General features: G+C 44.3%; 1 protein-coding gene across 1 annotated transcript; it reads left to right on the top strand.

Annotated features, from left to right (window-relative positions):
• Positions 1–2,083: 2,083 nt before the first annotated feature.
• CNIH1 (cornichon family member 1) lies at positions 2,084–11,267 on the top strand. The gene is made up of 5 exons (XM_084834967.1): positions 2,084–2,208; positions 4,035–4,103; positions 7,763–7,875; positions 9,071–9,214; positions 10,489–11,267. The coding sequence occupies exons 1-5, from the start codon at positions 2,128–2,130 to the stop codon at positions 10,514–10,516; spliced, it is 435 nt and encodes a 144-aa protein (XP_084691093.1). The 5' UTR covers positions 2,084–2,127; the 3' UTR covers positions 10,517–11,267.
• The last annotated feature ends 3,873 nt before the right edge of the window (positions 11,268–15,140 follow it).

The raw sequence follows: 15,140 nt of genomic DNA, 5'->3' as shown, positions 1-15,140 counted from the left end.
CCAGCAGCAATATATTATGGAAATGGAAGTGCTTCCTTGAGAAGAAGGCCTCTGGATCTTTTGCATTTTTGTCATTCACCAAGCTGATTGAATGGAAAGATGCTGACAATTCGATGAGACGATCCATCTTGACAGATATCACAATGTCCGCACACCTGTTTTTTTAAATGCTTAGTTGACTTCGCATGTTTTTATTTTAAACCAAACGTTTTTGTTTTTGGCTAAGCATGGTGCTTGTACTGGTATTGGTGATGACAAAATGTTAATAAAACCCATCAAATCTTCCTTGCTGTTTTTTGTTAATTTATAACACAGTGGGATGGGCTTTCTGTGTTGACAGTGGTGGGCAGAGGGGAATAGGTGTTATAGCTAGATAACAGGAAACATAAGGGCTCGGAATAAGAGTCCTTCCTGCCCAATATCCTGTTTGACAATAGTTGGACTGTGCGCCTAACAGGGAAAATGTAACCGTGTGAGAGACTGCCCCAATCTGGATATCCATCGCTCTCTTAGGGCGCAATCCTATGCATGTTTAGACAGAGAAAAGGCCTATGCCATACATCTCATGCCAGCAAGGGAGGGGAGGAGAAAACGAGGCCCCCACCAGGCCAAACTGTCTTGCCAAGCAGCAGTGGACCACTGAGGCCCCTCCCACAGCCTACTCAGGATGGTGGGACTTGTAGTCCAACATAACTGGAAGACACCAGGCTGCAGAGGGCTTTCAGTGTCCGTGCTCCCCTCTGGAAGCAATAAACATAGGAAACGCTTCTGCGTATGCATGCAGAGTGCAATTTCCTCACTGCTGAGGAAGAAAGTGAGACCACAGCGCCCACCGGAGCGGCAACCCTAAGGCCTCTTGCTAGGGAGTAGGTTCCACTGCTGTTGAGTAAATCTGCTTTGGATTGTGCAGTGGATTTCCCGGTGAGATCTTTGACAGGTGCACGACGGGCAGAAATCCACTCTGTCATCTCCCCACCCCCCCATAGTCACACTGGGGACAAATGCAGGCGCCTGTTGAATGTGCCCGTTGACATGCAGCACTAAAACAGATCACAGCGGATCCGTCAAGGTGCCTTGGGGGAAGTGCATAATCAGGGACGGAATTGAGCACGGGCCTTGTCTGTCTCCTCCACCTGGCAAGGGCGGGTAATATTCCCTCGGAAGAACAGGAACCTTCCATTTTCACCTGTCGTCGTATTTTATTCATTTGGCCCATTTATAAGCACCCTAGAAAGAGAAGGAAAAGAGAAAATGGGATGGAAACCTGTTACTTGAAATTTGGCTGAGCCGAACACATACTTCCACAGATACAACAGCCATGCTGAATTGACGCAAATGCTTCCATAATTTTAACGCCATCAGTTATGTTTCCTTTGTTTACATACGGCTTTATCATATGTTTTATTAACACATCAGACGCAGAGGAGCAGCGGCCATAACTTCGGTGAAACCCAGCGCAGCCATAAAACGCGACTGGCCGAAGCGCAGCAGACTTCTTTCGTCCTGGGGAGGAGCGGCAGCGGGGTCTCCCAGGGCGCCTCCCGGGGCCTCGCGAGGCGCCACCGGCGAGAAGGCCCCGGAGGGCCCTTCGAGGAGAGCTGCCGAGGTCGCGCGCGCGCGTACGCCGGGCGAGCCCGGAGCCCTGCAGCCCCTGCGGCCCGCCACGTCGATGCAGCCGCCGCCCAGGCCGGGCCCGCTCGCGAGGCCCGACGCCCGCGGGGCCGCGCGGAGGCTTCCTGGCGCCCCTCGCCCTCCCGCCGCCAGCCAGGCGAGCCCGCCGCGCCCCGCGCTCGCGTGCCCCCGCCCCGCCCGACGCGCCGGCGCACTTTGCTGCCGCGGCCGGGGGGGAGCCGCGCGGCGAGCAACTGCCCGCGCGCGGAGCGCGCCGCGGCGGCACTTCCGCCGCCTGCCGCCAGGGGCCGCTGCGGCGCGGCCCCGCGTTTGCGTGCGTGCGGGCGTGCGTGCGCGCGGGCGGGGCGCGGGCCTCCCCCTCCTTCCCGCCGCCGCGCCGCGCGCGCCTGCGCGCTGGCCCCTCCGGGCCGCCGCGGCCGCCCTGAATGATCCGCCCCAGAACCCCCCGCGCGCCGCCGCTCGGCCCGGGCCTCCTCCGCGCCAGCCGCCGCCGCCATGGCGTTCACGTTCGCCGCCTTCTGCTACATGCTGGCGCTGCTCCTCACCGCCGCCCTCATCTTCTTCGCCATCTGGCATGTGAGTGGGGGGGGGAGGAGCTCGGCCCGAAGGGGAGGGGGAGTCGCGGGGGGGTCTGTGGAAGGGGAGGGGCCGCCCGGACGTGTGTGGGCCCCGGGGGTCGGGGTGGGGTGGGTCGGGGTGGGGGGGGGCGCGTGTGGGGCAGTGGCAGCCTGAGGGAGCCGGTCGCCATGGCGGGGCGCTGGTGGGGGGTTGTGAAGCGGGTGGGGGTTACGACCCGAGGGCCAGGAGTGAGCCGGGGGGGCGTCTGTGGGAGGGCGGGACCGGGTTCGGCGGGGTTCGGTGTATTTCCGAGGTGGGGGGGCCGAGGTGACTCGGGAAGCGTGGATGAGGAGCGGCCTAGTTGGAGGGGGGAGTAATAATGATAAGGGGGGGAGCAGGAGGAGGTCAATTTGGGGAGGACGAGAAGAGCTGCTCGGGGTGTGTGTGGGGGGCGGGTGGGGATGGTGAATCATGAACGTAGGGAGCCCCCCCAAAGTGGGACAGTGGGGTGCCGTGGAGCGTGTATCTGACGCCCTGAGGCCAGTTGGAGGGTTCTGTGAGGCGGGAGAGGGCGGAAGTTTCATGGGGTTGGGAGGGGGCCTCACCTGGAGAAGTGCTGGGGCAAGAAGTGGTGGGGAGGGGGGTGGGGTTTGAGGCATTAGGGGTAGCATGAGAAAAACATTTATCCTGGGGCGCAGCTAGATGGTGGGGGAGCAGATGGGAGGGATTAAGGGATGTGGGCTGGTCGAGATGATGAGCAAGGGGTGTAAGAGTAAGGTTGTGTGAGAGAAATGGGGTGCCAGAGAGGTGTGTTTGCAGGAGGTCTTTTTCTTGGTTTATCAGGAGTCAAAGGCTTATATCTTTGTGCTTCCCCCTAAGCCCCCCAACCACCATAGTGGGACATTGCCTCGCTCCTCTGAACCTCCATCCCTGGGGTACATTCATACAACTTTGCCCAAGTATAAAAAAGAATGATGGAAGTCATTTCTGCTGCTCATCAGCAGTGACCCCATTTAGGGTTGGAGTCAGATGGCCTGTGGTCATTTATTTATCTCATGAGATGTCTGATTCCCTTGCGAGTTGCTGTGTGGCACGATACAGTGCCATCTCTTGTGCATGTGTGCGCAGATAGGAGCAGGGCTTTGATCATGGCCTCATAAAACTATCGGAGGCACCTTCCTTCCAAACCTGACGAGTTTATCCCTCTTCCAGTTGCTACCAACTTCATGTCCACATGACAGCAAAATCTACGTTTTCCACAAATCTCTTTCTGCTAGGTTCACATTGTACAGAATTGGAAGGTGTTAACTAAGTAGCATCAGGATAAAATGTGTTTATGTGCCTCTATGGTGGAAGTATGTTAAGAAGTAGCTAAGCTGTTTGCAATCTTGTACCTATCGAACAGATGCCGTGGACAACTTTCATTGAACCAGCTAATTATGCTCAAGAGTGTTGCCTGCTTTTTAATAGAAGGAATGCTTGTAACTCTGTCTTGTCTCTTTTCTCCAAAATCATTAAAAACAGAAGTGTGAACTGAACTGTCTTGCTCAGGCCTGGGGAGTGAGCCAGGGATGCCCCTATTGTTTATAGGAGTGGAAATATGCTATTGCTTATAGGAGAGTTTATAGGCAGTTTAAGAACTGCCCTCTGAGTACTTAAAATTGTATCCTAGTTGCTCAGTATGTTTCAAGAGGCTAGTCAGCTGGGTCTAGCCCAAGGGAGGGTTTCCTCTGAATTTGGATCTAGGATTTGATCTGTTCAGGGTGTGGTGCCCGTGGACAAGGCTACCCACCCCAGTGACACTCTTCTCATACTGCTACCTAACCATTGCAATTTTATTCTAGATTATAGCTTTTGATGAGCTGAAGACTGACTACAAGAATCCCATAGACCAGTGTAATACGCTTAACCCTGTAAGTTTATATGAGAGAGATCTTTTTTGTTGTTGTTGCAATAATGCCTAGTCAGGTTTGGGTTTTTTTGTAGTTAATGTTGATTACATCAATAAAACGTTTGATAATATCTAATAGATTTAAGATTTCTTGGCAGAATTCTCTCTCTATCTTATTTTTCCCCAAGTTTGAAATTCTGACTTATTTATCTGCTGGTGATCTTGTCAGCTGTCATACTAACATTCTTTCAATCTGCTTTTTACATTTTCGGCACAAAGACAGTTGAAAAGGTTAAAAAGATTAAAAGAGTCAAAATTGCATTAAAGGTGTGTACTGCTTTTTAGTTTAATGTCTTAATGCCACTCTCTTCTTTGCTTTCCATTTTGTTAGGAACATCTGTATGATTTATGTTAACTATTTTTTGTTCAGTGTGCTTGTTCATCTGCCTGTCTTTTGTCTATTAAGGACTTGTAATAACTATATGGACTTTGTGCATTACACGTTCACTTGCTTAATAAGAGATGGGGAAAACTGTTACATGCTTAAATTATTCTATAATGTAGTCAAGGTTGCTAACAGGTATTTGTGCCAAGAATTTAATAGATTTTACTTTTGTTTTTAACTGAAAAAATGCCAGGTTCCCCCCTTAACCAGAGTTTGCAAATCTAGTTCAAATCCTTAACTCTGGTTAAGGTGGGGGCCCTGGTTAGTATTGGTGCAGAGTTAACGCTAAAGTATGATAAAGGGAATTCATGTTGGAGAAATGGGAGGGCAGGGAGAGAAGGAGAGTATGTTTTCCCAAGGCAATACATGGTTTCCAGGGAGACACCACTACTTTTGCACCAAATATTTGTGAGAGACATAGTCCATCTTTGAAAAAAAAGTTTAAGTTTAAGCTAGAGTTGAATAACTTGCAGTCCATGGACTTGTCTTTTGAGGTGGCCCTTCTTGATGCTGATGGAAACCCTGCCTGCATTGTCTGTGTGGCTTTTTAGAAGTTGTTGCCACAACCTCCAAGAGATGTTACTGGCATGTATGCTGCTGTTAGCTTTTAGAATGGGTGCAGCTGTTCAGGTAGTGAGCAAAATACAGTAGACACTAATTTTATATATACCTTCGAAATTGGAGGGCCAAAACAAAGTGGCCCGACTCATGTGTTACCCCTGCCTTTACTTGAAGTGTTTTCTTTTTGTTCGTGGCCAAGCCATTAACAAATGTTGCTTGAGAAAGTTGCGGGAAAGATATTGTTCCTTTCTTCCATGACTTTTTGGCTTGAAATTGCTAGACTGCATACAACTAGAATTTTTTATAGGATAGCTCTGGTATCCTGCTAATATTGAGCCAAAGAGCACCAGCAGGAACTGACGTGAGTGCTGAGTATGAACTAGTCACCTAGGAACAAGTCATGGGCTGTGTAGGTGCAACCACTAGAAGGTGCTTCCACAAAGTGGGTATGTGGAGAAGAGAAAATGCCATGAGCCTGGATAGTGGCTGTGCATGGAACAGTTTACCCTACTCAGTCATCTCTCATTTGATGTGGAAGGGTGAGAAAATGTTTACAACATTTATGCATTCCCTTATCACAGATGTCTAACCAAAAAGATACAACCATGTGCATGTTGGACGTGACTATCGGTGCGTCTCTGAGCTATATGTTTGTTAACTATGTTTTAAATATACAGGTGAGGGTCTTTGGACTGTCATGTGACTGAACTGTATTCCTGTAAGTGCATCCTTGTGGGGAGTGAGGTGGGAAGCAGTGAATTTTAAGGATCCTTAAAGACAGAAATAACCTTCAAGAGTAAGAAATGTCCAGCAAGTTTGCAAGAATTTTAGCATCAAACTACAGCAGGGATGGATAACTTATGGCCCTCTGGATGTTTTGGCCTACAGCTCCCAGTAGCCGTAGTCAGCACAGCCAGTGGTGAGGGATCATGGGAGTTGTAGGCCAACATATCTGGATGGCAACACAATTCCCACCCCGAACTATAAATTTTAATGCTTTGTGACTGAGCTGTCAAAATAATGTAAATAACTTACTCTTAAGGTTTTGTATTGCTTAGCAGAAGTGCAATTAGAATTTTTGCCTGTGAAATTTGAATAGTTTGTGCCTCCTCCTTTCATATTGGATGCATTGCTCAGACAAATCAAGGAGCATCAGATGAACAACAGCTTCTGTTATGTGTGGCTGGATGGTTAGCAGTTTTTGTTGGGTACAAATTGCTGTCCATAACAGGACCCTATATAAACAAGGTACACTCTACCAAAAGGTTTTCACAGCCAAGTGTGATGGCTAAGAAATGAGTTTATCAGAACTGTAAATTGCAAATATGCTTTTCCCGTGGCATAAGAACCCAGGCTACTAAAAACTTGATTCTAGAGTCAGAGTTTGAAATATTTTTCCAGCCCTGTTTAGTCCCTTCTGCACAGTGGACTTTGTGCTGTTTATATTTATGTACACTGATTTGTACAACAGTATAAATCCTAACTGTGCCTGAGTCTTTGTAAAAAGAAGAATGCTTTTTAAAATATCAGCACTCTAGGACTTCAGGAGTTAGATAAATGATGAAGCACAGCTTTATCTGAATAGTTTGGGACATATGAAACACACAGAAAATGTAGTAGTATGGAATTGTGCAGTTCCTGAGCCTTGGTTTGAAGGATTGTATGTAAGTTTCCCATCTTCATGATTATGAAGGCAACTGAGAGAACCTGATGGTGGAATGTTCTAAAACCTTAGATTCCAAAAAGCAAACAAAATTTAGAATTGTTTTAAAATCTGCTTAACCAGTTTTCTAGAATAAACAACCCATGATTTGAAGGGGTGGTTGGTTTATGATTTTCAGAGAGTGGGTATCCATCCTACCTAATTGGGAGATGTAGACTTGCTACCTCAGGATCTCTGGAATTGTTTTCTGAAAATAAAATGCCACACAGCCTGTCTTCTTTTGGGCTGTATGTTTACTTGTAGGTATGAAATTCAGGCTTGCTCACATCGCATTTTAACTCCTAAATGTTGTAATGAGATAATGGGCCAGTTCACAATGACTGGTTTTGCCTCTAGGCAGCTGAAATCCTATCTGTGAACTTCCTCGAGGGAGCTCAGCAGAAATCTTCCAGAGGGTAGCTACAAACCAGCCTTCCCTAACCTGGTGCCCTCCAGATGTTTTGCACTTCAACTCCAGTCAGCCCCAGCCAGCATGGCCAATGGTTAAGAATGCTGGGAGTTGTAATCCAAAGTGTCTGGAGTACACCAGGTTGAGGAAGGCTCCTATAGACCCATCTGCTACAATACTATGAAGACAGATAGAAACTGCCTAGAGTTAATCTAACTTGCCCTGGGATTAAAGCTGGACAGTGGAAGGTGTGTGCAAGTCCTTAATTTAACTGATGATTCTCTCCAAAATATGCAAAATTGCCTTTATAATTGTCATGCTGCAAATTCTAGAAATGGTAAGTGACCAGTTTTATGCAAATTGTATTGAGTATATGTAAAACATGCAGACCAATAATTGTGACACAGTAGACAGGAATTCTTACATGCTGGCTTATCTTGTCTAATGCTGGCTTTGCTTATTTGTATCTCACTTTTCTTGTTTCCCTCAAAATAATGCTGTACATAACTTAAATCTACTAAATGTTGAAACAGAATTGTCTGACTTGTGTGTCTTCCTTTGCAGCTTGTACTTCCGGAGTACCTCATCCATGCCTTCTTCTGTGTTATGTTTCTATGTGCAACAGAGTGGCTTACACTGGGTCTCAATATGCCATTATTGGCTTATCACATTTGGAGGTAATGCTGGGCATGGTTTGGTATCAGTTCACTCATGGAAAACATCTTACTGCACTGTTTCAGGTGGTCTTTCTCTTGGAAGCTAAGCATGTGGAGAAACTGGGTTAATGATTCTGCTTAAGCTTTTAAAAATACAAACACACATGCCTTTCAAAGAATGAATAGTACTGTAGCTGGTGTGTGTGTGTGTGTGTGTGTTGCACAGAAATTGGCTTCTGGACATCTCAGCTTTGACTTAAAGGAAGGCAATCGTCTGTCTCATTGGCAGAGGGGAAGTCAGAAAACGAGGCAGACTTTGACCCACATGCCGTATGCAGTTCTCTCTCCTTTCCATGACTTCTGTTTGCAAAGTAGAGGGAGGTTCCCCTTTCTGATTCTCATTACATGTGGTCAGGGCCTTAATTTAAAACCCTAAACTCTGTTGTTGTGTCTTGCATGGAGGCTATATTCTCCTTTATAAATGTAAGGACATAACTGCCTATGCTGGATCAGACCACAGGTCTGTTGCTCTGTTTTGAATAGTATTCAGTTGGATGCCCTTGGGAAGCTCCCAGATAGAGAAAGATGAAGACAGGCATCTGTTGCTTGCCCCACCCCGTTATTTGTATTCAGAACTGTATTGCATTTAGCTGTCATGACTCATAGCTGTTTCTGTCCTATTTTTTTTGGCCCAAAGCAGCTTATATCATAAAACAGAAAAAAATAATACTTAGTTTTTCATTCAAAAACCAATAATAACAAAGTAAGAGAGGGGTCAGGCCATCACCTCCAACTGGTTTGCTAACTTTCAAATGCCTGGCAGAAAGGAATATGCCACACACCCTTCAAAATCTTCCTCTTGCGAGCTGAATATGTCATCAGTGTTGCTGTGGATCATAGTGGATGCTTTGGTTAGATTTGTTAGGCATGTATTCCAGTATCTTGGTGTGGTTCCTTTAAGCGGAGGCTTCTCTGATTTTATACATTTTGTTAAGTCAGAAACCTTGAAAGGTGGTAGAGATGAATTGGGCAGAGATTTGCCAGATCCATGAATGCACCTGCATTGTTTTTAACTAATTGCAACTTTATATATTAGTGCAACATATTTACTGAGTAAATTGTGGGATACAGTCTGCCCTTATAGGTGCAATTCCTTATGTCTGAAAAGAAAACTTATTTTCCTGTAGCTTTTCAAAATGCAAATTCACTTTTCTAGGTATATGAGTAGGCCTGTGATGAGTGGACCAGGACTCTATGATCCGACAACTATCATGAATGCAGATATTTTAGCATATTGCCAGAAGGAAGGATGGTGCAAACTAGCATTTTACCTTCTATCCTTTTTTTACTACCTATATGGGTAAGTCACCACTTTCATTTTTATTCATTATGGAACTTATAATAATGCCTTTCCAGCAATTTGACAATTTAAGACAGCAAAATAAAAATATTATAAAATCTTACTATTAAGTCTCAACAATTAAAACAAATTGCTGAAAGCCCAGGCATCTCTGAAAGGTTATACAGAACTCACCTCTGACGTACCTCCTTTTCAACAAGGGGTGGGTGGAGTTCCATAACTGGATCATTGTATCTGAGATGGCCTGCCCAGAAACTGCATGAAAGAGATCTCTTGACAAGCTGGGACCTGGAGCAGGGCATCACCAGTGGACCTTGAAAGACAAAGGGCTTGTAAGGAGAAAGTAGATCCCTCTCATTTAGATTAGGGATTGGAATGTGTGGCCCTCCAGATATTGTTGGACCGCAGCTCCAGGAGGCCCGCCCAGCCAGCATAGCTAATGGTGCAGGATGACGGGAGGTTCAGTCCAACAAGACATTCCCCATCCCTGATTTAGATGCCTTTTGTGAATTGCATGTGAAAGGAGACCTTACTTTGGACAAAATTTCTTTCTAAAAAAATTGTATGCGCCACTCACCTGAGATATTTCCTTGCTACAAGCAAAGTAAAATTGTGCACAACTGTTACTTTAATGCTAGAAAAACATTTTTAAAAATGTTTTGCTTCTATAAGTTGGTATTTGATATTAAAGCTATGCTAGTCGCTGGCAAAAGAGGAAGCCAGCTGATGGAACTGAGATGTTTACCACTGTGGAGCTCTTGCTGGGGATAGACATGCTCTCCAGTGTAAAGGGCACATGTTGTGGTAGTTTCTGTGTTGCTGGCACTAAATATCCACTGCAGGCACACCATCTGTGATATGGTGGCAGCCAGCAGCAGTGAATCTTTTCGGTGAATCTTTTCAGCTAACATGATGGCCGTGGCCAAAGAGTGGGAGCACATGGTACTCTTCCAGTGTGTCTTCGCAAGGGTGGGGTACAGTCTGGGGCCATATACTGAGCCCTAGTGGAGGGAAAGCATGCCACAGTTCACTGGTCAAGGTTAAAGTGGTGGTTGCAACTATTACTGTGCTGTCAAGTGGGGTGGTGGTAGACATAGGCTTTACTTGGTATGGAAATAATGGGAAAGTATCTGGCCCTAGGCTAGCTCCATAAGCTCAGTGATTAGTTAATGTGCATCCATAATATAACAAATCAAAAACAATAGAAATATTACAGCTGAAGTTAATAGATAGATATGTATATATTTTACTGTTTATCCTTCTCCTTCCAACAGCATGATTTATGTGTTGGTGAGCTCTTAAGGATGACATCCAATGGACTTGGTTCCAGTAAAGTGCGTGAGGAAAAGCCACAAAACAAAGGATTATTTTCTAAGAAGAATCTGGTATCAAGATTTAACTACGGAATCTGATGTTCACAATTACAATAGGGGAAAAACAACTTTCTCTTCTCACCTCCCCCCACCCCCCAAATATGTCTATACTTTAATACTCATGGAAAGACTTTAAAAAATTTACTGGGATGTTTAAAGTGATGAGAATTACATATAAATTAATGTAAAGCAATTGCCTCTGGCTATGGACACTTTTGACCCTGCACTTCATAAGGAACAGCCATACCTTCAATTATAATTGTATTAATTGCTGTCCTTAGTATAATAGAGAAATTTCTTTTGTTTACTGGACTTTATAGTGGCTCATTTGAGTTATGGACCTCCATCTAGGTGTCAGTTGTAGGTACCAAGTGTTTTTGAAGGACTGAACGCTTTTCTGTATGTTATCTCTTAGGTACCCTCTGTGTGTCTTATAGATGAATACATGAGTACAACTGCAGGAAGAATTGTAGTTCTATTTTTTACTATTTGGATATTCTCTATCTGTAATATGCATGGCTCAGACTTTTCATATTTACACCAAGCAGTGAAGTGAATGCTCCTTGCTTTAATTTTCCAAGCTAAGTGGATATCATAGGGGAACTGGAGTTATTGGTGAAGCAGTACGTTTTAAAACCACCTTTAAAAAAAAAACGTGCAAGAGTCTCAAATTGCCTTAACTCAGATTGAACAAGGTAATAAAAACTGTTTTTAGAGTTTGCAAGTGCATACACTTTCACACACAGGAGCGACAAGGTTGGACAAATATCCCTGCTTGTTCCTTAGTGCAATATAATAAAAATATCAAAGACAGATACTAGTTTACCTTCTTCCACTGCTTAGTCTCAAAGTGCTCTGGAACTGTTGGTTTTAGTCAAATGCTACTAGGCAATATTGTTCCAACAGTACAGTGTTTTAAAGATAAGTGGTTGGTTGAAACAGGACACATTGTGCTGTACAGCTATCTTGGCTATAGGGCAATGTTGGGGGGAAGCCAGATTACAGTCCCCCAGTGGACTGCTTAGTGCCTGCTTGTTGCTGGGATTCTTACAAAAGTGAGCTTTGCTCTGATCCTTAAAGGCAATTCCTCAGTTCTTTAAGCAAGGGTATGGCCTCTGGAACAGATTAGTTTTGCTTTCACTCTGCAAGACACCCTTCGTGTCTACTCTTGCAAATTTAAAGCACTTTGGATCATGGAGGTTCTTGGGAGAAAAAAGGAGATCCCACCAGCCTGAGGTTAGGGCACTCCTGCTGTAGAGTAGCCTTTCCCAACCTGTTGCTCTCCATATGTTTTGGACTGTAACTCCCATCAGTCCAAGCCAGCATGGCCACTGGTCAGGAATGCTAGGAGTTGTAGTCCAAAACATGTGGAGGGCACCAGGTTGGGGAAAGCTGTGTAAAGTATGTGCCTAATTGTTGTGAAAGTAAGCTCTTCTGAGGCAGCCTCTGCAGTAGTTAATGCTCCTTGGAACAAAGATCTAGAGCACAAAGAATCTGCTTTTAACCACAAGCAGCTGGCTTTGTACCGATTACAGGTCAGGTGAAGGCGGCCCTGAATATTTCTGAAGAAAAACCTCCTTTGTTCTAAGTCTATGGAGATAGGTGAAATAGGAATGAAAATGCAGAAGTCTCGTCTCTCCAGAACTTCTCTTCTACACTGAGTGTTTAAGAACCTATCAAACACATTTCTGATTGTATTGCACAGCTGTGAAGCTGACTTCTTAAGCATGACTTGAGTGTGTCAGGATGCTATGAAAATAGGAGATACAAATCTGAGTCCATGTTCTGTTACAACAGCTGTGTGGTTTTTTCTAGGTGTTTTTCCCATTGACATTTTCAGAAACAGCCATTTTCTAGAGGCCAGTAAGTGATGTGTCAAATTATGTTTGCGTAATGCTGCCACCTCTAGCAGTAGTAACTGCTGCTGAATTATCACTTTAATGGTGTGCGATATCCATAGAAAAGGTCTCTGTTCCTGTTTCCTCCTACCTCTTGTAATGCAACTGAATTTTTACATCTTCTTAAACTCCTACTGGCTGGCTGTAGCATTAGCCTCCACATTTGGATGCATGGAGGCTTTTAAGAAGAAATGGGGGGGGGGGGTTACTCATGGTGTGTGTCTAGCTTTGAAACTTGTGTTGCAGACATAATACCAGTAAGTCAAATGCTGGATGAGCCCACTTACACAACAGTTTGTTTTTTAAAAAGCAGTTCATATGTTCCTTTAACATGTTCACCATCACTGTACCAAAATGCAAACTTAAAAAATAGTTGCAGAACTCCTCTGTGGAAGGGAGAGAAGCTGTGTGCAGAACTTCTTTTCAAAAGCTTCTCTTAAAGAAAAATGTTCTTTTGTTTTATGGCAGGTGTCTGTCTCTACCTCTGAACTTTGTGTGCTGCTGTCAAACTGCCCCTACACTTTGTGATGTCCACTTTCACTCAAAGGGGACCTTAATTCCTACATTTTCTTACATATTAAACCTGCCCTTTAATTGTCTAGTCTCAGATGATGAATTAGTAGAGAATATAGGTTCTCTTCATGAGTCAGGGATAAAAGTTGGCAAATATAATGCATAAAGATCTATTATATGAAACTGGAGCTGCCAGAAAAAAGGGTTTCTAACTGTCCCCTGTTGCTACTTGAATGTAGTGTTCTGCTGAAATCGAACTCCATTTTAGGCATAGAAAAGGAATTGAGAATAAAACTACCAGCATCATACTGTCCCTATACAAACTTATGGTGCGACCATGCTTGGAATACTGTGTATGGTTCTGGCCACCATACCTAAAAATATTGTAAAGCTGGAAAAAGTGCAGAAAAGGGCAGCTGAAATGATCAAGGGGCTGGAGCATCTCCCCTATGAGAGAAGGTTACAACAGCTGGGATTGTTCAGCTTGGAAAAAAGGAGGGTAAGGAGAGACAAGATAGAGGTCTACCAAATTATGCATGGAGTGGAGAATGTGGATAGGGAGACAGTTTTCTCCCTTTCTCAAAAGACGAACTTGGTCATCCTATGAAGATGATTAGTGGGAGATTCAGGACAGACATCATCAGAAACACAGGATGCTAGAGAACAAAACTCAAGCTGTCATGAATGCACAATGGTGACTATTCACATGTTGGGAAACTGAACATAAATGTTTATCAGTAAAATATACTTTAGAGCGATAATTTTAAAAAGCAATGAAAGACCTATGCTGGGAATCTTACAGAGAGGATTAAAACTATTTTTTCCCATGGTTTCATTATTTTCAGACATTTTACATCTCTAGTCTTTCTATAACCATGTTAATATAGTTTTTAGAAATCATTTCTGAGGGAAGTAAAGGCTGGGTAGCAGTATGTAAATACTTTATCTTAAATTCTAAAAAAAAAAAATCATAATCCAAAGCTGTTCAATTTTTCCAACTTTTTGGAAAAAAACTAAAAATGGTCCTGGGAAAAAGGGTCCCCCCCCCCATTTTTGTTTTTTTTTCCTGGACTTTCACATCTTGTCTTTAGATCTGATCCAAGATGGGCTTTAACATGATGCTTGATATTGTAGGAGTATGGCCTCTTCTGTGTAGAAATTGGTATGCTATCCATGTGAGAACCGCACACATGCAAATGTGCTAGGGTGCCATAATTGTGGCTTTCTGCACAGCAAATGCTCCATGTGTGTGTGCACGCGCGCAAAAGTGCTTTCTCTATAGGAATGTTGTGGTGTGAGACATCTCAGGCTCAAACTAAGATGTTTAAATCCTTTGGAAGGCTGTGTAGAAGAGAAACAAGCAACCCTCCCTTTCCCAATCTAACATCAAAAGGGATTGTTACCTAAGCTATATTGTCCTTGCTATTTACAGCAGGAATGATAAAATGGAACAGGAGGCACTTATGGTCTGACAGGAACCAGTCTGCATATACCACTTTTAGAAAGCTTCCAGAGTAGGAAATCCTTTCAAGTTAGGAGGTAACTGCAAAAATGTCAGGTTAGGTGATTCCTAAAATATGGAGAAGGCAAGGCAATTCAGTACAACTATTTCCTGGTTGCAGTTATTAGGCGGCCTATAGGTTTCCAGAGAAGTATGTACACTGGGATCCTAACTGCCACATGCTGTTCAGGGCCTTCCCTTATAGCAGCTCCTTGCACCCAGCAAAAGCCACTCCTGAAGGCTGCAGGATTCTGTAGTGGTACTTGGTGCTACAGCCAGAAAGAAAAATTGGTTGCCTCCTTGTGCCTCTATAGAGGCACTTTACATGTACTTACAGGCCCCTGCAAAATATATTTAATAGCATCCTTTGAAGCTAATATACATTTACTGCTGCTACTGAAGTTATCAGTGTCCAATCAATCAATATCCAGTAGTGACCATGTCACCTTTACAGAACGTTTTATCTGTATTTCTTTTTGAGCTTTAGATAGCAAGTCTGTGGCATTCATTTGCTTACATGTTTTCCACAATGCCCCAGTGGGAAATAAAGACCAAAAGATCCTTCCTTGACCTGGCACACTCCTACAATGCTTTTTCTGTTTGTACTGTACCAGCTCCCTGTTGCTGGTGTGTCCTAGGCC

Source organism: Heloderma suspectum, chromosome 1 (genome assembly GCF_057233095.1).
Source record: "Heloderma suspectum isolate Gila_16-S chromosome 1, 16-S_ref, whole genome shotgun sequence".
Taxonomy (NCBI): domain Eukaryota; kingdom Metazoa; phylum Chordata; class Lepidosauria; order Squamata; family Helodermatidae; genus Heloderma; species Heloderma suspectum.
The sequence above is the reverse complement of the archived record's forward strand: the minus strand, read 5'-3'. Positions and strand labels throughout refer to the sequence as shown.